Consider the following 24,091-nt stretch of genomic DNA (forward strand, 5'->3'; position numbering starts at 1 on the left):
GTAGAGTGCTTACCACAAAGACCATCCTCAATAAATGTGAGCTATTTTTGTTATTCCATATGACCATACATGTCCTTCTTGAATTTAAGACAGATACCATTCTCTCTGAACATTGTTTTACTTCTAGGAAGGGAAAACAGTTGGATTCTAAAATTGTTGCTTTTGTCTTTGACTTCAGGGAAAGCTGGGATGATTAAAGGCAATTTTGCTCACTGTGGTGATGGTCCCAGAATCAGACATAACACTTAAAATTAGCAAATCCTTTTCCATTTTGAATGGAAGCTGTGGGTGACTCTAGCAAGGGTCACTATTATGATTCAATGTCTATTATCAAAGAGGAGCCAGGCAGACACCATTTGAGACCTTTAGAAGATATGGGCATGGATTTGAATGCCAGCTTATTTAAATATCACTTACTACTATTACTGGCACATTGCAGTTGCTCTACACACTTGGGTTCATCTTTTACTGTTTTTTTTTTTTAATAATTTAGAAAGAAGTTGGGGCAGACAGATTATTCTCTTGCACAAGTAGTGTGTGTGTGCATGTGTGAGTGCATGTGAATAATTTTATTCTGTGCAAAAAAGTTATTTTTCCATTTATTGTCTTTCTATAGTTATTTACTAGTTACTTTGTGTACAAGAAAGAGTTATTGACAATAATTTTTAATATTTCTTGAGCACTTATTATTTTCCAGGCACAATTTAAAGCATCTAAAACATATTTATCTCGGCCGGGCACGCGGGTCAGCACTTTGGGAGGCTGAGGCGGGTGGATCACGAGGTCAGGAGATTGAGACCATCTTGGCCAACGTGGTAAAACCCTGTCTCTACTAAAATACAAAAAATTAGCCGGGCATGGTGGCACATGCCTGTAATCCCAGCTACTTGGGAGGCTGAGGCAGGGGAATCGCTTGAACCCAGGAGGCGGAGGTGGCAGTGAGCTGAGATCGCGCCACTGCACTCCAGCCTAGTGACAGAACAAGACCCCATTTCAAAAAAAAACCCAACAAAACAAAAAACCATATTTATCTCACTGAAACCTCATAATAACTCTGTACAGAAGGTAATACCCAGATGTGAAAATCGAGGCACAGAAGAACAAGGCCACATAGGTAGTGAGTGAGCCAGCTGGGATCAGAACCTGTGTGGTTTGGCCCCATGGTCTCCTCTCTTAGCCTGTCTACTGCCACTCCTGTTATTGTTAGACTGACTTGGAAATAATTCTCAAATCTGAATTTTAGAGGGGTAGATTGAGAAGGATTGATTGATCATTTTTCAGTCTATCTGAGAATATCAGATTGGTCAGGCTATGGCCCATTGATTCCCTTTATAAAGGTAGCGTTTATAAAAGGCCATGGAAGAGCTTTGGGACATAGTTAATGGATATTGTCAGCAGAGAGTGAGGGTAATGGGCATAGGATCAAAGGGCCTCTTATTTCTCCCAGGCAGCTTTTCTCAAGATGTAAGCACTAATGCTCTATGGAATCTGTTGTATGCAATAAATTAACCTTTCTCTGAGGCATCTAAAATGGTATTATGAAAGTATTGTCCTTGGGAGGATTAAGGAAATGATTGCTAAAATAATTTTTGATATTCTGTCATTCAGTTGACAAAAGGATGCCTGGAGATCCATCCATTTTCATTTTCCTGGGATCATTTTAAAGCTTCAGCAACACCAATTAGTCAGAAAACAAACTCTTGTTTCAAATATTTTCACCAAGTGTTTCCAGGAATTAACATAATGTTTTAAAAAAATCAACATGAATAAACTCTCCTAGCAGTCTTATTAATTTTGCCCAATTATTGCTTTTCTGCAGAATTTCTTTATCCTAGCAACAATTTTTGACTTGAAGTTGTAAGTTTTATATGTTGTTAGAAATTCAGGTTAGTGCACAATGATTAGTACAGAACTTGAAAGTGTATGTATTTGACCAGTGACATGGAGACAGCCACTCTAAATGAGAAAGAAAAAAAGAATTGTATTTTTCCACCAGCGCAGAACTCCAGGGGTCATAAAATAACATACCATAATCAGAAAGACTTAAAATGTTAATTATCAGGTACTTCTTACTAGAGATAGTTTTGAAAATAAAGCTATAAAAGGTTTGTGCCTAATTATATAGCTGGATTAAATGGATTTGGTGGCACTTATGCAATGGTAATCACAGTTCATATTATTTTTCAAATTCATGCAAAAAGGTTTGTCTCCATTTAAATATTTGGGATTATGATCTTACTCATTAAATATGTTAAAGGTTGATTAGAACTGGTGACTGATTTAATCAGCGAAGCAAACCCTTTTTATAAAAATAGAAGATTTGTGACTGATTATTTTTAAAAAATCTTCTGTAGCATTTTTAATATTTTGTTTTTACAAAAATATATACTTATACAATTTGGAATATAGAGGGAAAAATGTAAGGAAGAAAATGGGAATCACTCCCGAATCTCACCACCTAGAGATAATAATCTTTTAACAGTTTGATTTTTGACAGCAAGAGTGAAATTTATTTTAATTGTCTCAGTTTGGGTTCTCCCAGAAGCAAACCCTGAGCTAAGGATTTCAGTACAAGTGATTTATTAAGGTAGTGCCCCCAGGAGAAACCAGCGAGGGTGTGGGGGATGCCAGATGGAGAAGGGGAAGAAACTGAGAAGAGGTACAATTTTAGATGAAAGGTCAGACATACCGTAATCCCACCATGGGCTCTGGAGCATACATTTTACCCTAGAGATTGTCTCTCTTCGAGGTAAAGAATATCCCATACCATTCATTCACTGGCTTTGGGTCATACGCATGGGAGTTGTAGAACTTGCATGTAACTTCCGGCTCTCTGCATGGGCAAAATGGCTCCATTGCCCAAGGGCAGTGCTCTGAGAGTGACAGAGGTGAGCCAGTTGCAGCAAAGCATTGATAAACCTAGAGGTGCGCACATAGGACTGACAAAAGGATTCAACAGTGTCAGCCACTCTTATTTATGCCAGGAGGCAGCAGATCATGAATAAATATATTAATATTGAAGGATAGACTTAGAGGCAATAATGGTAAGTAATTCAGCATTGTGATTTCCTCTACATTTAGCTGCTGATAGTAAGGTTACTAACTTCCATTGATTGGTAATAACTGGTTTGATTCCCTGTTGTAGAAAGTAAGGCACATCAGGTAGGGACACTTGCCTTAGGACTGGAGCTAATTTTTGAGGTTAGATACCACCCATCATGGTCTGGATTGAGGATTAAAAATGAAGTGCAGTTGCAAAGTGGGGCAGAGTGAGTAGCAGGATCAATTCTCAGGTCTTAGGGACAATTCTAAGATAGTCAGGAGAAAGTTAAGCGTTACCTTGGGAAAGATTGGGAATAAAGATAAAAGGAGAAGAAAAGACAAGACTAAGAATGCCAGAGGCTGGCCTGTCTGGACTGGAAATTCTGAGAAAGGAGAGGAAGCCATGGTGCAAATAATCCAAAAGATGAGCAGTTGGAAATTTATATTTGACATATACAATTATGTTACTGTTCCAATTTAAGAATGGGTATTCCTGATATAGTGGGAGTTCTTGCCAAACCAGAGAAATGTGGAACCACTGGGAGGACAGTCTCATGAAGACGGAAAACTCAGTCTCTCCTGCACCCTTCTTGACTATACACCTTCATCTTATTCTTCCACCTGTGTTGGGAACTACCTTTTGGCCTTAAATGAGACACCTCTTCTTGAGCTTGCTTCTTGGTTGACTTAAGCATCCCCTTAAAAATGGGAGAGAAAAAGTAAATGTTTTAGATAAAATAAGGAACTCTCAGCATTTTTAAAAAAATAGTAATTAATGGAATAATTTTTACAAATTGGCATCATACTAAATACAGATGCTAGTAATGTCAACCAAAAAGACCTTGGATGAAGTAAGGTCATGAAGATTCACCTTCTGAATATTACACGCGTTATTGTAAGTGATTTTCTATCTAGGGAAAATCTAATGCTCAGCTAACTGATCCTCTTTCAGCTCATTCCTGCCTACATGCCTTGGCTCTTTTCAGCTCTTTGCCAGGAAAGTCCCTTCTTCCTTTATTCCACTAATCAAGTTCCCCCAAACCTGGCGTCTTCATAGTTTCTCGCCACCTGAGCAGAGTTAATTATTATTCTATGACACATTATAATACTTTTATTAGAGCACATTTTTAGGCTTATGCTGTGCTGTATGTTTTATGATTTCTAGTTTATGAGGCTTTATTCCCCCCTCCATCCAAACTGAGAACTCATTAAGAGCAAGGAAGATATGCTGTCTATCACTGGGTTCACAAAGCCTGTTATCCAGGGGCGTGCCAGAGCTCACATAAGCTCAATTATACATAACTTCCCAACATTGCTTTCAGTGATACCATGTTAGTAGCTCAAAATCAGCCATCACTGGAGTATTTACATCATAGAAATTAGGAAATGTTGTAAATTAGGCCCCACCTGACCAAGAGTCGATTGTTAGACTTTTATCAGTGCATTGCTGTTAGAATCCTTCTGCTCCATAGAAGATACTTCAAAACTGTTGAATTTGAGGCTTTTAGGATATAGAAAGGGAAATTTACCTTATATTCCAGGGGTCTCATTAATTTAATTTGTGGCATTATCGTTTTTAGTGGAATCCCTGGGAGTATTAATTATTGTATGTTGTTATCACTGCAGGCTATTAACAAAGAACATTATAAGTTTGTTCCATTGACTAAAAATGTGAACATCTTTTTCTTTCCCTAATATTTGGCTTCCAGGGTGGAGTTTTAGTAAAAATTACAGAAATGTGTCCTGCCTTGAACTGCTCAGAAAAGGATCATATTCTTCCTGAGAATCAGTGCTGCCGTGTCTGTAGAGGTAAGTGGGCTTGGTCGTGGGCCATGCGTGGGGTGAGGCTGGGGCTGGTCTTCTGGGGCATGAGAGTTTAATGAATAGTATGATAATAACATGGGTCCAAAGCTCTGTGCGCTGCTCCTTAAAAAGTTGCATATCCTATTTACCTCTCTCAGTCATAGTCTCCTCAATTATAAAATGAGGATAATAATAGTATCTATTTTGTAAGACTGCTGTGAAGATTAAGTGGGATAATGCATAAGCACCTACCATCATGCCTAGCATGTGACAAATGTTCAATAAATGATAGTTCTTATAATAATGCTAATGTTAGTTCTTATAATAATAACCATTATCATCATTATTACATTTTTCTCATGAGTGAGATTGGGAAGCATTCTTTTCAGCTCCGTCTTGTTGGGCCAGTTCCCATACTCTGGTAGAGAATGATGTATGGTGAATCCTTACTCATAGGTTAGATTGTTATGCAACATTTTTACTCCCTGCAAGGAAAAATGCATCAGATAAATAACACTTGGTTGCTAATTAATTATTTGGCAGAAATGGTTTTGCTTCATCTTCCTGGAATTGCCTTCATCCCAAAATTTATTCTTTATTTAAATTTTTATTTATTATTATTATTAGTTTAGAGTTAGAGTCTCGCTCTGTCACTCAGGCTGGAGAGCAGTGGTATGATCATAGCTCACTGTAACCTTGAACTCCTGGGCCCAAGCAATCCTCCTGCCTAAGCCTCCCAAGTAGCTGGGACTTCACAGGCATACACCATCACACCCAACTAATTTTTATTTATTTATTTATTTTTTAGAGACTGGGTCTTGCTATGTTGCCCAGGTTGTCCTTGAACTCTTGGCCTCGAGCAATTCTCCTGTCTTGGCCTCCCAAGGTGTTGGGAGTACAGGCATGAGCCACCATGCCCAGCCTATTTTTATTTTTCAATTGTTATATTATAGTTGTGCATATTTTGGGTGTACATGTGATCTTTTGATACATGTATACAATGTGTAATAATCAAATCAGGGTAATTGAGATATCCATCACCTCAAAATTGATCTTTGTGTTGGGAACATTACAATTCTTCTATCTATTTTGAAAAAGACTATAGTTTATTGTTAAGTATAATTACCTTACTGTACTATCCAATAAATTCCTTTTATCTAACTGTATTTTTGTACCCATTAACCAAATTCTCTTCATATTCCCTCCCCCTTTCCCTTCACGGCCTCTTAAATTGATTCCTATGTCTTAAAACCCAGCTCAAGTATCACTTCTTCTCTGCAGCTTCTCACCCAAGCAGAATTAGATGAATTAGGAGATCCTAGGATTTGTTCAAAATCTTAAAAAAAAAAAAAAAAACAGTTAAACTCATAGGTATTATTTTAAAACTATATCTACCATAAATACTTCAGCTTCTCAAATACCCAGTAAATGATATCCTTTTAATCTGAGCTTTGAAGCTTCCAGAGTTAAGGAGGTCCCTGCAGCATAGCAATTTAGCTCAGGTAACCTCATATTTTGCTTTTTTTTCCTATCTTTTCTGTAGCAGAGGGGTGGCAAAAATTCTTTATAAAGGGTTACAAAATAAATATTTTTGGCTTTGCCGACAAGAGGTTTCTGTTACAACTAACAGAAGAAAGCAAGAAAGCAACACAGATCATAGGTATATAAACGGGTGTGACCATGTTCCGATGAAACTTTATTTACAAAAACAGGTGGCAGCCTGTAATTGTTGACCCCTCCCTTAGCACCTTCTGGTATATGAAAATGTTGTATGTTTCGCCATTACATGTTTTCAGCTTAGGCTTTCTGTGTTTGGTCATGAGAGCTCTGGGCTTTGGTAAAATTCTTAGGAAAATTTAGTGTGTTGATAGCCAGAAATGGCCCCTAGAATTAGTGATAGGCTAACTATGACATCAGAATATCTCCCTTGATTTATCTGCTTTCATGGCTATATTATCTGCAGCTGGTATGTTTTGGAAATACCTAAAGATTGAGTGGAATTTTCAGAGTGATGCATTTATTGGTTAGATAGAATGGTTAGGCAGGTCTTATAATTTAATGCAAAATCCATCACTTGCTATTTGTTGGGGTGCCAAGTGAGACTCAGTTTATGTAAATCCTTTCTGATTTATGATTTCATTAGAGCAGAATCATTAATTAGGCCACAGAAATTCAGGAGGGATTTCATTGCCCTGACCCAATTTACAATAGAACAGGTGCCACTGCTTCTGTTAGCACTTGTCTGGAATGTGTCCATTACCAATGAAGATGCTGAGAGATGTGACATCTCATTGACAAGAAGCAGACATACAAGGTTCCCGTTGCTAGCAAGCAGTGGCATTTACCAAACCTGACTCAACTTTGAGGGAAGAGTGGGAGGCAGGAGGAAGACTTCATAGATTTGATCTTAGGCAGGGCCCGTCTATGAAATCAAGGGCTTTCTTTTTCATACCAGTTCCTTCTCGGCCAGGAAACAGCCAGCTCTTTTACTTGGAAGCTAATAGTTTTCTCTGGAGGTATGTGTGTGTGAGAAAGTTATTTTATGCTCTTTGACTGCTCTACATTTGGACAGGAACTAGAGCATGTCTTCAGAAAAGAGGTGGTGGGAGGGTGTTTTCCCGGGAGGTAGGTGAATTAAACATTTGGATTTCTTCTATATTACTCCCATCTCAGAATCAGACTCTGAAGTAAAGGAGGCAGCATTGTTGACTGAGGCCCTTTTCAGAAACATCTACTATCATAACCTTCTTCCTTCTTGCTGACCCACAGCAGAGAGAATCCCAGAACATCCAGCCCACTTGTCCACATGCTAGGGCCTGCTCTTCCCATCAGGCAATCAGGAAATGAAAGGCATATTTAGTGAGATGTCTCTTTTTCATGAAACCCTGCAATTTAAATGACAATTAACAAAGAGCAATACAGATGAGTTCCAAAGTCTGTCATCTTGAACTAAGCCCCCCATGAATTTTGCTGCACATCTCTTAATTCCATCTTTAAAAGTAACATAATCATCTCTCACAATTTTGTGAGAAATACTTTTCTTCTTATTTTTGCCTTTTCCTTTGCATTTCTGAGTGGACTCACAGGAGAAGGGGGTTGGACAATTACTATTCTGACAAGACCTGGAAAGCCCAGTGGACTTCTAAAGCAAATTATTCAGTTCTTCTTGCCTCCTCCCCTTCTCCCCTTCTCTGAAACAGAAAGTAATGAAAAGTCGAGAAACACTCAATTTCTATGTAAAGTAATTTGTATCCTGCATATGGAAAGGCAGCAGCATCGTTTGCTTTGTGGACTGATTGTCCACAGACTGGTTGGCAGCAAGGAAGCAGAGAGGTGGGACTGAGATGAGCTGAAGTGTGTGTTTTAGGAAATGAGCACTGTGGTAGGCTATAGCTGTACTGCTTCTGCCACCCTGATGTTATTGATTACAAAAACCAAAGTGGCTGTGGCCTTTCAATACCTGCACTGAAGGCCTTTCAATTAGCATATTTATCATCTCTCTCTTACTGTGACCATCCGGTCATTAGTCTGAGAGAAATTACCCTATGACGGTATCATTCCTCAGAAGTCTAAGTCAAAACCTTTCTCATGCCTGCCTGGAGAATTTGAAGTTTTCCAAGGTTTATTTTCTTTAGGACTCTGATAAGTCACCTTACCTGGGGAGGCCTAGACTGGGAATTTGAGAAAACTTCCAGAGAGTGGATTTTGCTTCTGATCTCAATTGCTTAATTATATAATATCCATAGGGCTCTCCAGTCTTTTAAAAAATAACATTTATTTTAATGATCACATTTTATGAATTGGTTATTTAAATACAGGAGACAAGGTAGGGGTGAAGATATGTTCCAACCACATAGAATGTTTCTGTCATTGTCATGTTAATGAATGAATGACATTATTTTCAGCACTAGCTGATAGGCTTTATATATTTTACATATGAAATAAGGTTAAAACCCATTTTTCTGAGTTATAACTTATTTCCTCAAGTTATAGCTTGCTAGCTTGATTATGAAGGTAATTTTTTTTAACTGAGTCTTACCAAATTTTCTCATATGGTTACTGTCCCCCACCCCACCCTTTATTGACTAATCAAGAAGAAAGATACAGGCTACATCTTTACATTTGATTTTTTTCTTTGTTTGAATTAAACCTAAGACTTTAAAGTTAGTAAGAACAGGTTCTGACTGACTTATGGTGTTCACTGTGTCAACAAACTGGTCTCCAAGCTAGGGGCTCAGATACCTTGCCTCTTCAAATTTTGTGTCATGTCAAATGCTGTAACTAATTCCCTTGTCCTTTAGGGAAAAATGAGTATAACCAAGTAAACAAGGGGTTTAATCCACAGGGCTGTTGGAGCAGCTGGGACACCCGTAGGAGAAGAACTATAGAATTGGTAGGGAAGAAACATGCAAAGGGAGTCAAGGTGTTGGATACTGGCAGGGAGAGGCCACTTTGTAGTTTGCAGGGCTCATGGTCTCAGTCACACAACAGCACCACCCAGAAGAGCCTTAATCACCACTGCAGCTTTTCTCTGATACCTCAGGACAGTTTGTGCTGGCAACATGAAATTCATTTACCCTCCTCTTTACGTTGAGGTAATGGATGTAGCAGGAGCCTGCCCACTTGAAGTGTGAGGCCATTAGGTGGAGAAGGGGAGTGTGCACTGGGATAACATCTGGGCTCCTGCCTGGGAAGAGGTAATAAAAGCATCAGTATAGACCCAGCAGAAAAAGACTGCTCATGAATTTCTGGTGCTCTCAGTTAAAGGTTGAAAAAAAAAAAAAAGTCAACAATATTGACCATGCATTCTCAGGACCACTCCAGGAGAACAGACCCATCATTTGACCCATCCCGGAATTCTTGACATACTCCTCAGGGTTTTATTCCCCTCGTAATCAGCTCTAATTGTATCTTCAATGTCGCCAATGACGTTGGAGGATTTTGCTGCATGTTTATGACTTCTAGTGTTGGGAAAAAGTTCTTTCTGACATCTGTTCCAAATGCATTTATCTGTAATTTTAATTCAGGCTCACTTGCCTTGTCATCTGGCCTGGACGGAAATTAGTTGAGATTATTTGTACTGTTAAAGATTTTATGTCCTTCAATTAAACCCTCCCTAAGAGTCTTGGCATCAAATGATTTTCCCCCTACCCAGTCTTCCCCATTGTTTTGGGTGAATTTATAATTGAAATGGTTTTAGAGAAAGGATTTCAGGGAATTTGAGAAGAAAAGAGACCTGAGAAAAAGGCACTTAATGAGAGTGTAAACTAGTGCCTAAATAGAGGAACTGGCAGTTCACAGATGGACCAGTTCCTCTGCATATTGATAGATGAGATCTGATCAAAATCCCATCAACTGTGGGCTAAAGTGGACTGGAAAGACAGGGCTATATGCTCAACTGTTGGGGCTGGGAACAGAGGATAGTCTTAGTGAGTAAATGAATTCATGGCCCTAAACGTGCTACAGTGGATCAAGGTCTATGAAGCTTCCAAAAGGAGGCACATTTTCCCAGAGAGGAAACCTGACACTAAGGCTAGGCTGCCTCAGACCTTAAGGGAAGACCCTTAAATGTTGACTACTGTGGAAGAAACCAATTGCTTTCTAAGCTAGAACCTGTGAGAGTCGGGAGTTCAGTCTCTATTAGGCCTGTCCTGATGGCCCTACCTTCTGTCCACAAAAGCTTAAGGATTATTCTCACTTCCAAGAGCCCAGGCTTCTCCTGTGTTATGTGTATTGATTGCGGAGTACATAAAGGCATCCAGTTCTCATAAAAGACCCTTTGGCCATATCCTTCTTAACCAGTCCATGGGTGGACCTGACTGTACATCTGAGGCACATGGAATATGCCGCCCTCACTATACCATTGCTCCTTACATGAATTTCAAGGTTGGGTAAGCAGTAGTGAATATGAGAGGTATTGACGTTCTAAGATTTTAGAATAGAGGACTCTGGAGTGCACTTTTAGATTGTCCAGGTATATAATTTCAAAGGTAACCTGTCTGACCTGCTGGGGTATACTTTAGGGGCAGGAGATTGAGGAACTATTAGTGACCCATGTATTCCTTGCTGTGGAAGAAGTTACAGGAGTGAATCATAACGATGTATGTCTATCATTGGCTGCAAAACCAAGAGATTAAGCAGAATCAGTGATGATTCCTTGATAATTATAAACAACATACAGTGGGATTTGGAGAGTGGCATTGTGGGGGGCCTCAGTGTAATAGGCAGAGCTTATTATATGCAGATTAGGCTAATGAATTTAATGAAAGTAAATCATTTTACTAGTGTTACTGGTCATTCATAGCAACAGAACTCGATACAGGACCACCACTGCATCCAAATTTTAGGCTGCTTCCAACCAGAGGAGAAAGTGTGACCCCAACATTTACATTTTCTTTCATTAATTTCTTTGTACATATCACAGGCCCATGCTGCTCTAAGCATTTGGAACTCTTACTCTTTGTCCAGCCAACCTCATTCATCCTTCAAATCTCTTCTTTAAAACATTGTGTTAGGTTTCTTCTCTGCATACATTCCTAGAGCACCTTGCCCCTCTCCATCATGATATCCCCTTGTAACCCAATGCTCAAAGACAGTCACCCCTGCTAGAATGTAGCATGAATGAGGACATGTTTATGGTATTTTTTGCTATATTCCTATTGTCTGGGATAATGCCTGCACATGTGCTAGGTGCTTAAAATTTGTTGTTCTTAGGAGGACAGTGGAAGAGGACAGTGATTAAGAATTCCAGCCTCAGTCTGACTATGGCTCTGTGTACCTTCCACAAGTTCACTGCCTTCCTCTAACTTCAGTTGCCACATCTGTAAAATGGGGATAATAATTCAGCTTCATATAATTGTTATAAAATCTGATAACAATTTTATGGGATAATGTATGTAATTTTATGGGATTTTATGGGATAATGTATGTAAAACACTTATCCAAGTGCCTAGCACATAGTATGTGTTCAATAAATGTTACGTATTGCTGTTATTACATCTGTAGCAGATTATTTGGGGTTCTCCAAACTTACTCCTTATTCTTTCTTCTTCCTCTTTGGTTGTCATTCCATTTCTCCCACTAGGATCTGTGTCCTGCTCCTATCAAGTTTCTACCTATTACAGTTTTTTGTTATCTTGAAATGATTTATCCTTCTCTGAAACACTATGACATTTTTTCCTGCTCACATCTGACTTAACAAAGATTGCCTTGATTGAGGCCATAGGTGGTTTATTGCCCCTTAGGGATTATAATTTCCCTGCGGGCAGAGAATATCTTAAACATTTTTGAAGTGTCTCCAGATAATTATGTGGCGCTGCAGCCCGCAGAGTAGAGGTCCCATAAATATCGAGTGAATGACTATTCACTCACTTGTGCAGAAAGGTAAGTGGGCATAGAATGAATATTGCTTGAATAAAGGCCTCCATTAATTTAAAAAACACATTTTTGAGAAGAATGGTTAGGCATAATCAAAGTGGATTTGACCTGAAGGTCAGTTTGTCTCACCGGCCCTTCACTGTCCTTGAAATACAATTTACTCAACTCCTGGCATCATGATTTGACATGGTACATGCATAATGGAAACATATGCATTGGAAAATCAACACTGTTTGAAGGGCTTTGTTCCAGGCTGTCAGATGCATGTGGAAAGAAAAGGACAGTTAAAGTCTCCTGGAAAGAAAGAGAAAAGAAACACAGACAAGGAATACGTGTGATAAAGGATGCACATGTGCCATTGAGTCAAGCTTCCTAATGAAGGAGAATGTGACCATTTAATCTAATTATTGATCAATTCAGACATGGGAAGTGAAGTCCAGGCTCCTCCTTTGGAAGAGAGACACGTGATGCCTAAAAGTACCCATTTGGTAGGAAAAAACTTCAAGCACTGCTAGTTTTAATGATTATTATAAGCCTCTCAAGCCCTTATAGAAGTGTTGTCAACTGTCAGAGGTTTCAGATTTCCAGCCAGTTAGACTCTTGCTCTGATTTTTGACTGAGGCAATCACCAGTTAACAGGTCATAAGTAGTGAGGCTGGATGTAACTCATCTAGGCCTATGCATCTACGCTCTAATGTCCCAAGGAGTGGTTACCTCTTTCACTTTTCATCACCAGGTTTTGCTATCTGAGAGGATATATGACATAGTGAGAAGCACATGGGCTTTGGAGTTAGCCAGACCTTATTTAGAAGCCTGGCATTTCCACTAACTACCTAGAGATTTGTGAATTTGTACTTTTTATCTTGAAGTTGAGGATAACAGCATTAAGTTATTTTGAACTTTAGTCATGATTGTTGAAAATATCATCATCATTATTAGTGGCAACCATTGATTGACCTCTTTAACAGGTATAAGGAACTGTTTCAAGTGCCTTACATGGATTAGCCCATTTAAGTTTCTCAACAACATATTAAAAGGTATATATTATTATTCCCATTTAAAACATCTAGCATGCCAGGCGTATTATAGGTGCATGAAATTTATCATTATTATTTAATAACAATATTATTATCTTTCAGAATAAATTCTCCAAATATTGTTGGTTTAAAATTTTATTTCAAAAATAGTTCTAGAATGTTATCACTGAAAGGAATTAACTTGACTTTATCTAGTGGAGTGATTTCCGTATTTTTAAGCCAGAAACTGTAATTAACATCATCAATATGGGCCAGGCACGGTGGCTCATGCTTATAATCCCAGCACTTTGGGAGGCTGAGGCAGGTGGATCATGAGGTCAGGAGTTAGAGACCAGCCTGGCCAACATAGTGAAACCCCATCTCTACTAAAAATACAAAAATTAGCCCGGCATGGTGGTACACGCCTGTAGTCCCAGCTACTCTGGAGGCTGAGGCAGGAGAATCGCTTGAACCCGGGAGGTGGGGTTTGCAGTGAGCTGAGATCACGCCACTACACTCCAGCTTGGGTGACAGAGTGAGACTTCGTCTCAAAACAAAACAAAACAACCATGATCAATATGTCAAAAATATAAAAGCTTAACTATTCTATTTGAATCAGAGGCAGAGGACTTGAACCCTGTGTAACAACTCGTCTGTGCCTAGGGCCCTGAGGAACACAGCTTAAAAATTACTAATTTCAGGCTGGGTGCGGTGGCTCACACCTGTAATCCCAGCACTTTGGGAGGCCGAGGCGGGTAGATCACGAGGTCAGGGGATTGAGACCATCCTGGCTATCACGGTGAAACCCCGTCTCTACTAAAAATACAAAAAATTAGCCAGGCATCATGGTGGGCGCCCGTAGTCCCGGCTACTTGGGAGGCTGAGGCAGGAGAATGGCATGAACCCGGCAGGCAGAGCTTGCAGTGAGCTGAGATCACGCCACTGCACTCCAGCCTGGGCAACAGACCGAGACTCCATCTCAAAAAAAAAAAAAAAAAATTACTGATTTCATCCGTTCGCCATATACATACCTAGAAAAGCAAAGTGATTTATACTGTTTGTTAGCTGCAGACCCTAAATTATAAATTAGATCTCCTGACTTCTAGATCCATTGTTTTCTGTGAGAACACAGTATGTGATATAGCATAATTATTGTTTACTAAAAGTACTGATTTAAAGATGATAAAGCATCTTTATATACTTTATCATATTTGAACTTCTCAAATTTTATGGTAGATGTTACCTATTCCTTGTAGTTCATCTAAAATGCTGCATAATATAGAAACAACTTTCTGGAACATTTGGTGGAGATGGCAGTAAGGGGGAGAAAAAAAACAACTGGAGACCAGAATATAGAAAGAGGGTGATTCCATTGAAATAAGCAAGTACAGTGGAGTTGACATTTGCCCTGAGTGCAATTTCGAGTCTCTGGTGGTTTAAAATATGGCTTCTAGTGGACACTGTGTAAGCAGACAGGAGACAGCCTGGGGCTAGTATGAGAAACATAAATCAAGAACCTTAAAGGGTGAATCCCTCCATGGGTGAACTAGGAAAAGTCCACTCTGCCCAAGGAGACTTGCCTGTCAGTCTTGACTCTAGATGGAGGTCTAGAGGAGAAAATCTTGCATTCCTAAAAGCTTAGGGCTAGACTTTATTCCACCTGTGTGGCTCAACCTTCAAGCACTAAGACAAAAATGTAGTTGAAAGTCATCTTGGGTTGATAGTTCCCTCAGACCCCTGACAGAAGGAAACACAAATCCTCTCTGAAGAAATGCAGTTTAAAAACCAAAACCTCAAATCTCACACATTAAATTCCAAAAAAATGAGCTTACAGATAAAAGAATAACTCAAAACACAAGAGAATAAGCTATCATGCATGCTACTCAGCATAAACAACAAATGGCAAAATTAGATGTGCAAAGCCTGAAGATATTAGAATTATCAATATAAAATATTTATATGTAACATGTTTAAAGAAATTTTTTAAAAAGGAAATTTTAAAAAATGAAAGAATAAGAGACTATCAAATTTGACTAAGCAGACTGAAAAAGAATCAAATAGGATTCTAAAAATAAAAATACAGTAAGTGAAATTAAAAATGATGTAGGTGACTGAAAGAGAATATAACACACCTCAAGACAGAATTAATAAACTGAAAGATACATCTCAAAATGATGCAGAATTCACCATAAAGGAAAAGAAACAGAAGATATGAAAGCAAGTCTAAATAACACAGATGAGAGCTTGAGAAGAAAGAACATTTATCTAATTGGAATTCGACAAAGACAAAATAGAGAAAAATGTGGAAAGGAAATGTTTGAAGAGAGAATATCTAAGAATTTTCCAAAATGATGAAAGATTTCATCATCTTTCAGATTCAAGAATCTCCCCAAATCCTAAATAAAAATACATTTATACCTACATATCTTAGATTAAAACTGAAAAATACAAAACAAACAAACCCCAACAAGGCTGGGTGTGGTGGCTCATGCCTGTAATCTCAGGACTTTGGGAGGCCGAGGTGGGGAAATCGCTTGAGCCTAGGAGTTTGAGACAAGCCTGGGCAACATAGTGAGACTTCATCTCTCCAAAAAAAAAAATTAGCTGGGCCTGGTGGCACGCACCTCTAGTCCCAGCTACTCAGTTGCCGAGGTGGGAGGATCACTTTAGCCCATGAGGCCGAGGCTGCAAAGAGCAACGATTGTGCCACCGCACTCCAGCCTGGGCAACAGAGTGAGACTCTGTCTCAAAATAACAACAAAACCCAACCTAACACACAAATAAAAAAGATCTTAAAAGCATCCACAGAGAAAGGGGTTGCCACATATAAAGGAATGACTATTAGGTTAATAAGTGACTCAGCAGCAATAATAGAAGCCAGAAAACATGGAATGACATTTTTAAAATGTTGAGATAAAATAACCGTATACCCAGTAAAACTATTTTTTAAGTATGAAGATAGTCTAAAGACACATTTAGACAAATTGAAATTGAGCACAGTCACTATCAAAAGATACTGAAGGAACTTCTAAAGGCTATATTAGGAAGAAAAATTTCTTGGAAGAAGTAGCAGGGAACAAGAAAGACTGTTAAGCAAAGAAAATGTTGAACATGTGGCTAGAGAATATGCCCCAGGAAGCATGTTTAAGAAGGTTTTTTAGCAGCTTTGTTTCTCAGTGAAAACCCGCAAATAGCTCAAATGTCCATCCATAGTATAGGCATACCCTGGAGATATTGTGGGTTCGGTTCCAGACTATGGCCATTAAGTGAATATTGCAATAAATGAGTCACACAAATTATTTTTGTTTCCCAATGTGTTTAAAAGTACAGTCCGATGGCATTTTACTCACTGGAATGTCTTTCAAAATTGGTGCTGATCCTCCTGCTTTGTCAGCTAAGTTTATATAATATTCTAAATCCTTTGTTGAATGAATGAACCCATAGCTAAAGGCATTCACATGGATGAATAGAGAAAAGCACACCATAGTATACTAAAAATAAAATGGATGTTGGCGTGGATGTGGTGAACAGCGAGCACTTCTACACTGCTGGTGGGAATGTAAACTAGCACGACCACCATGGAAAACAGTGTGGAGATTCCTGAAATAACTAAAAGGAGAACTAAAAGTAGAATTTGATCCAGCATTCCCACTACTGGGTATCTACCTAGAGGAAAAGAACTCATTATACAAAAAAGACACTTGCACATGCATGTTGATAGCAGCACAATTCACAATTGCAAAAATGTGGAACCAACCCAAATGCTCATCAATCAGAGTGGATAAAGAAACTGTGATATAGATGATGGAATACTACTCAGCAATAAAAAGGAATGAATTAGTGGCATTCGCAGCAACCTGGATGAGATTGGAGACTATTATTCTCAGTGAAGTAACCCAGGAATAGAAAACCAACCCTCATATGTTCACATTCATAAGTGGGAGTTAGGCTATGAGGATGCAAAGGCATAAGAATGACATCATAGACTTTAGGAATTTAGGAGGAAAGGTGCCTGGGGTTGAGAGATAAAAGACTACAAATTGGATGCAGATTATACTACTTGGGTGATGTGTGCACCAAAATCTCACAAATCACCACTAAAGAACTTATGTAACAAGACACCACCTGTTCCCCAAAACCTATGGATATGAAATATTTTTTAAAAAAGCATACCATAGAAGATATGTACAGTAAGATTTCCCTCATATGGAGTTTAAAATGGGCAAAGCTAAATGGTATGTTGTTTAGGCATAAACACAAATATGTAGTAAAGCTATAAAAAGCTGCAAGGGAGTGATTAGCTCAAAATTGAGGATAGTTATCTCTAGTGGCTGGGAGGGAGATTCATTGGGGAGGTACAATTAAGGAGTTTTGATAATCCGGTTGTATTCATTTTATTTTATATATTCATATATATTAATTTTATTACTCTTTGTATTATAAATTTTACAAGAAAACACTTATAAAAAGAGTAGTCATGTAAGAATGTAGTGAGAAGAGGCTGCAGGATCAGCACAGATAAAAGCATTCAGGTAGGAAGAGCCTCAGCAAATTTGAGTATGGGTGGGGGAAAGCCTCTTACGCTTTGGACAGCCCAAAGTTTCCTATATCTATTCTGCCACTTTCCTATCCAGTTTATCCTTGCATACTGCCAAAGTGTATTTTCCTGCATAGTGACATATAATAAAAAATGTTACATACTTTATTTTGGGGAGTTACTTTATTTCCTCCTTTTCTGATGTACGTTTTTATTTGTTTTTTCTAGGTCATAACTTCTGTGCAGAAGGACCTAAATGTGGTGAAAACTCAGAGTGCAAAAACTGGAATACAAAAGCTACTTGTGAGTGCAAGAGTGGTTACATCTCTGTCCAGGGAGACTCTGCCTACTGTGAAGGTAAGTAAGCTATTTAATGAAGTCACCTGTGAGAGGTTGACTGAGAAGTGTATGCCTGGTAGATGTGGTTAAAGAGTGAAAACTATCACTTGGCTGTGGTCCTATGCAATCCTATAAGAAATGATAACAATTGCTGAGGGTTCTCCGTTCTCCTGGTTTATCCATGCTGCTCAGTAGCATGAGAAAGCAAGACCACTGAAGGTCGTTATGAAGCACGGCAAAGAAACAAAGGCAACAGGGACATATCAAATCCCATGTTCTGCTGCTGTGCACATAACAATCACTAGATCAACCATAGACACATCATATTCTGTTTTCTTATTTGATGAGATTGCCATCTTCATATTTAATTAAATGTACAGGGTGGTTTCTGTTTTCAAATGATACTTTGACATTAACTCATACTAGGCTGCTGTCTCCTTGACCTGACAAGATCAGGTTTTTATTCTTTTTAGTGGGTTTCTTCGTGACCGGTTCATGCATTGCCAATTCCCAATCTCTACTAAAAGTCACAGTAATGGAGGGACTCATAACTTTGGCACATGGGCTGATGCCATTACAGTGGGATGGTGGCCTCAAGCATCAATGACCCACATTTCTGCTCTAGAGAAAACAACTCCTCTGTCTTAAGAGAGCACCATTTTTTCAGGCTTAGTACTGCAACCTGCTAGTGGTGAGCATTGCACATCTCTATTACCTTAACATGCCAGAGGAGTGGGAGTTAGTTCGACCTGGTCTGTTTGTATAGTACCATAATATCTGAGCCCATCCATTTCCAACGTGCTCATGGCTCCCTTCCATCAGTTTGCAAAAGCTTTAATAAGCAAAGTGATGGCTGGGCTATTTTTCTGTTTGTTCTGATTCCAATTATTCCTGCTGTCTTCATTAATAATACCTTGCACCATGATGATTTGGGTAGTTGTCTTCAATGAATGCTGCAAATTCCTGGTCACTTTCCTCTAAGTGGTCTGGCTCTCAAATAGGTCAGGTATTCTAAAGGTAAAGACAGTATTAACTGATGATAGTAATGGTAAATTCTTTCTATTCTCTGTCTCATAGTTGACCCTCGAACAACACCTGTTTAAACTTTGCGTGCTGACTTATACATGGATTTTTTTTCAACCAGACACAAGTCAAAAATACAGAATTCATGGGATGCAAAACCTGCCTATATGGGAGAGCCATCTTTTCCTATAGAGTGGATTCTGCAGAGCCTACTTTGGGATTTGAGTGTGTGTAGATTTGGGTATACACAGGGGCCTAGAACCAATTCCCTGCATATACCCAGGAATGACTATATATTGTTAATCCCTGCTTAACTTTTTGGCTTTGACTAAAGACCTCTAGTTGTCAAGAGGATATATCTTATTACTACTAGAGACCAGTACCTTGTAGGAACCGTTTGTTTTTTTCATTTCTTCTGGAAGACTTTCTTTGTTACTACCATAATTTTTATTAACAATATATTCTAATAATATATAATAATTTTGTCTTATTTTTCACTGTTTTTTTGGCTTGTTTTATGGATTTGAAGTTTTAAGGAGACATGCCACTTGGGAGAATGAAACTGTCCCTTTGCTTATGAACCTTTTCATCTGCTCTTTAATACATCTTAGTTATTTGTTAATTTGGGGTGATGGGAGTATCAATTTCAATACTTCATATTAATATTTATGTTTAGATCTTCCCTTATGCTATTTTCTATCAGAAAATTTAAGTAATTTTAAAAATTAAAAATGTGAGTATTCCCACTATTTACCATGGAAAAATCCTGTAAGCCACATAATGGTCTAAAATATTTACCTTCTTACCGTTTCCTATATGCAGGGATAGACTTCGAACAATTATAAAAATGATAGAAGAAACCTCAAAAACAATGTGAATCCTGATTACGCCACTGGCAGACCTTTTAGTTGTTCGTTGAAATCAGCATAGCCACCATTCCTGGCCCCACTTCTCCATTGAGACCTGGCAGAATATGAGACAAAACTGCTGGTGCTAATGCTGTTTGGGATTCTTTGATTCATTTCTCATTGATGTCATTTTTTATTACAAAAGACTGGCTCCATGAGGAGCCATCTGCAGTATCAACCTGATCTTTCTCTATGAGGCCTTATTTTATAATGTTGAGTGGATTTTAGGTCTGAATCACTGTTTTCTTGGGCATGATCCTGTTTAGCTCAGTGTATGAGCCTGGCCTTAGGCCAGTATGCATTGTGGTGCTATTGCTGTTGGGTAATGGCAATGTGACTGGGCTTCAGTCATTTCCTTGTTGTATGGAGACTTTCCATAAGCTCCAGGGGGTGTGTTCTTGGAGAGAAGGATAGCACCTAAGGAGAAATGGCTAAACATTGGACCCCTCCTTGCATGTAGGAACATAGCTCATGGGTTAAAGCAGGGGTCAAATACTGGGCATCCGGCTGGGAGGCACAGAGAACCCAGTAGAGTGAATGCCAACATTTAGAGCAGATGCCTTTCTCGCATTCCTTCTGCCATCTTCAGCATTTGAACTTTGATCTTTGGGCCTATGTTTCCGTGATTGCATGATGACTTCCATAGCTCTAAGCATGGTACCCTCACAGCAGCATCCTAAGCAAGGAAGAGAGGAAGGGGCAGGGCTTAAAAACCTTGTCTGTGTGAAGTTCTGTCATTTTATGCTCAAAGAAAGTCCTTCGTAGAAAGTCATTCCCCCACTCTACCCCTATTACCACCATAACCACATGCAGAAGACTTCCCCTGTGTTATTTTTCAGACCCAGGTTACACCACTTCTATCCTCACCACACACACACTTCTAGACCAATGTTTGGGAAAGGAGAATGAGATGGCCCTCACTGCTTTGGGCTAATTGTGTTTATTCCCTGGAGCTGGAGGAGAGGTTTGTCTTCCTGAAACCAAAAGAGCTTTGCTGGTTACAACAAAATAAGGTTTTAGCAACCATTCTTTTATGATTACATTTAGATGAATTAAATGAGATAAATGGTCATGGAGGCCATTTCCCCAGCTCTCTCCTAAGAATTGCCCTTTGAAGTGATCGGGTAGACAAGCTTACAGGTGGCCAAGTGCCCTCCTAGGAACAGAGACTCTCTGAGGCTGCATTCATTGTCTCTCCACAGCCTAGAAAGAAGTAAATACTTATGAGCTGCTTGAAGCAAGTTATTTTTACTCTGAGTAAATGGGATGAAAATGACTCATACGATAAAAACCACAGTGAACAAGACTGGCTTGCAAATTAAAACAAAATATTACACACATTGTCCAGGCCATCTTGAAAAGCCTATTCAGGCTCTCAGTGGAAAAGGAAGCACCAAAGGCTTTCAATTTTCTTAACTTCCTAAGGTAGAAGCAGAGAGGTGGCGTATTGGCTCCTGCTCTGTAGAGATTGTCGTAGAAACTGCCGTAGAGAAGATAGCTGAACTCCTGGCCAATCAATAGAAGATAATAAGACCTTTTGTCAGCTATGATACAATTCACAGGAGGCTGTTTCATTTTGCCGTTTCTGACTCCAGGAGGAGCATTCTTCATTTTGAAAACTGCTCTAGTTGGATTTTAATGTTTTAGGAATCTTGTCGGCTGAGGCTTTTTCCTTTTTTAATGACATTTTCAACAGGTTGGTCTTAAGTAGTTTCTGATGCATTAGGAGTAGTGTCTGAGGAAAGTATAGCAATAGGGGCCCTACTCATGACCTTAATTCTTGAATTTGGAGTCTACCTAGATAGAGTCTCATAAACTTTTTCTTTCTGTAATAAAAAGTTACTTAGAAGCATAAAGAACAATGTAATATCATACACATCATGCCATCTGTCAGGGGTGGAAAGCACTACAATTAACATTAAATGATAATACCTTTTACTTGCAGAGTGTTTTAAATTTTTCAAACTCCTTTTATATATGTTACACTTTTTGAACGTTACAATGAATCTTTGAGAAAGTTGCAGCATTGGCCACATTAACTCCATTTTATGAGTACAGACAAGAGAATTCAGAGAAATGAAGTAAAAAGATGATCCTCAACTCATTTCTACTCTAGAGCTTTCTGCCTGACTTAAATGCTCCCTCTTCTTCCACTACCCACACTGTTCCAATACTGTGCTAGTGTTCAAAATGTTGGTTGCCCTCCCGATTTTGCCGACATCAGTTTTGGCTAATGAAATGTGAGTAGACGTGACATGTAGTTTCAGAGTAGAACCTCAAGGAGCTTTTGCAGAATTCCACATCGTTCTGTTTTCTCTCTGAAACAAAAACTGGCAGTGTTCCAGGTCAGGGCTTCTCCTTTAGCTGACATCCCAGAATGAAGATGACATGGAACCGTGTGACAGCTGACAGGTGATGGGTATGTGGCATGAGTGAGAAATAATCTTGTATGCCACTGACATTTGTAGGATTTGGGGGTGGGGAGTTACACTACCTTGTGTGTAATAGCATAAGCCTACTGATATGTCTCCCTGAATTAATGGATCCAACTCTTGTGGGTTCAGAAGGATACCAAAATTCAGAGCTAACAACTGAAAGCAGTTTTTAATAGAGCAAGCATTGAGAGTTACCAAGGTACAAATTGTTGAATCATCAGGAGTTTGCTCTGGCACTGCTGCCAAGCAACAGATTTTTTACAGACCACAAGTTATAAAGCAGTGTTTTGTCATGCCAAATTCAACATGGTAAATGGATTTCCCAATTAAGATGATAATGAAACAGTGCATGTCAGAAATTTAGCAAATTGTCTGGTATTCACTAAATATTGAATAGATCACAGTTATTATTACCATTATTATTTACTTAAATCATTAATGTTTATGAGGATCTTTCTTGGAATTTGCAGGAGTGTGTGCTCATTGAGACCAATACTTTGAGAAAGAGAAAGAGACCAAATTGGCAGGTAGCAGGGGAGAATACATTTAGATGGAAGGACTAGGGTTCATCAATTCTTCCAGGTGCATATTGTTAGCAGTAGGGCACTAAGCGTAATAATGTATAGGTGAACTCATTCCTTCCTTGGAAAAACACAAGTGGAATTGTATTCAAGGAAATACTTTGGAAAAAACTGACCTGAATTGGTATGAATTCAGTAATTTCATGTAACAAAACTGACATGTCTGAAACAGAGCAGCTGATTAGCAAGGTGATTTATAACTTCTTTCATATGACTAGAGGTGGTGGTGAAGGGTCTGACCGTTAGAATGGTAAGAGGCTGGGAAAATGGTAGACAGATCAGAGTTCAAACAGAACGCAGCCCACAGAATACCTAAGTGGGTAGATATTTACTAGACACGGAGACTAATGTAAATGCACTTCTATAGAAACAAGATGCTGCAAGTTCTTAATTAAGAGATTGTGTAGGGGAAATGGGCTAGTTTACTTAATTATACTTCTAATTATCCAATATTTAGGTAACTTCTTTTACATTTAAATATTTTGCATTTTATAAAATGTGTGAACATCATGATCTACATAGCCCAGTTTCTTCTCAAGTGTGGGCTTCAGTCTCCTAAAGCTCTACTTTAGACAGCAAAGCATTGCTTTAGTTCGTTCGTGCGGCTGTAACAGAACACCTGAGGCTGGGTAATTTACAAAGAATGGACATTTATTTTCTCATGGTGCTGGAGGCTAAGAAGTCCAAAATGAAGGTGCCAGCATCTGGTGAGGGCCCTTTTGATTCATCATCACAGGTGGAAGGCAGAAGAGCAAGAAGTGGGCAAGAGGGAGCAGAACTGGCCTTTTTATATGAGGGCAGAGCCATCATGTCCTAATCACCTCTTAAAAGTTCCGCTTCTTAATATTGTTACAATGGTGACTAAATTTCAACATGAATTTTGGAGGGGACAAACATTCAAACCATAGTAGAGATCAAAAGCCTCTTCTGATTGGTCATTATCAGCAAAACCTTAATTCTTAGCTCCTGCTCCCATTTATTTCCAGGTATTCAGAATGCTTGAGATAAGAATACCTTGGGGTATCTTTTT

The 24,091-nt window shown here is 38.9% G+C and overlaps 1 protein-coding gene across 2 annotated transcripts in view; it reads left to right on the forward strand.

Moving 5' to 3' along the window:
* Positions 1-24,091, forward strand: part of NELL1 (neural EGFL like 1) — a 910,206-nt gene that overhangs the window by 272,170 nt on the left and 613,945 nt on the right. For both annotated transcript variants that reach the window (XM_016920567.4, XM_016920568.4), the window contains exons 11-12: positions 4,752-4,851; positions 18,004-18,132. In XM_016920567.4, coding sequence (XP_016776056.3) covers positions 4,752-4,851; positions 18,004-18,132 — 229 coding nt within the window. The remainder of the gene's footprint in view (positions 1-4,751; positions 4,852-18,003; positions 18,133-24,091) is intronic.

Source organism: Pan troglodytes, chromosome 9, assembly GCF_028858775.2.
Source record: "Pan troglodytes isolate AG18354 chromosome 9, NHGRI_mPanTro3-v2.0_pri, whole genome shotgun sequence".
NCBI lineage: Eukaryota > Metazoa > Chordata > Mammalia > Primates > Hominidae > Pan > Pan troglodytes.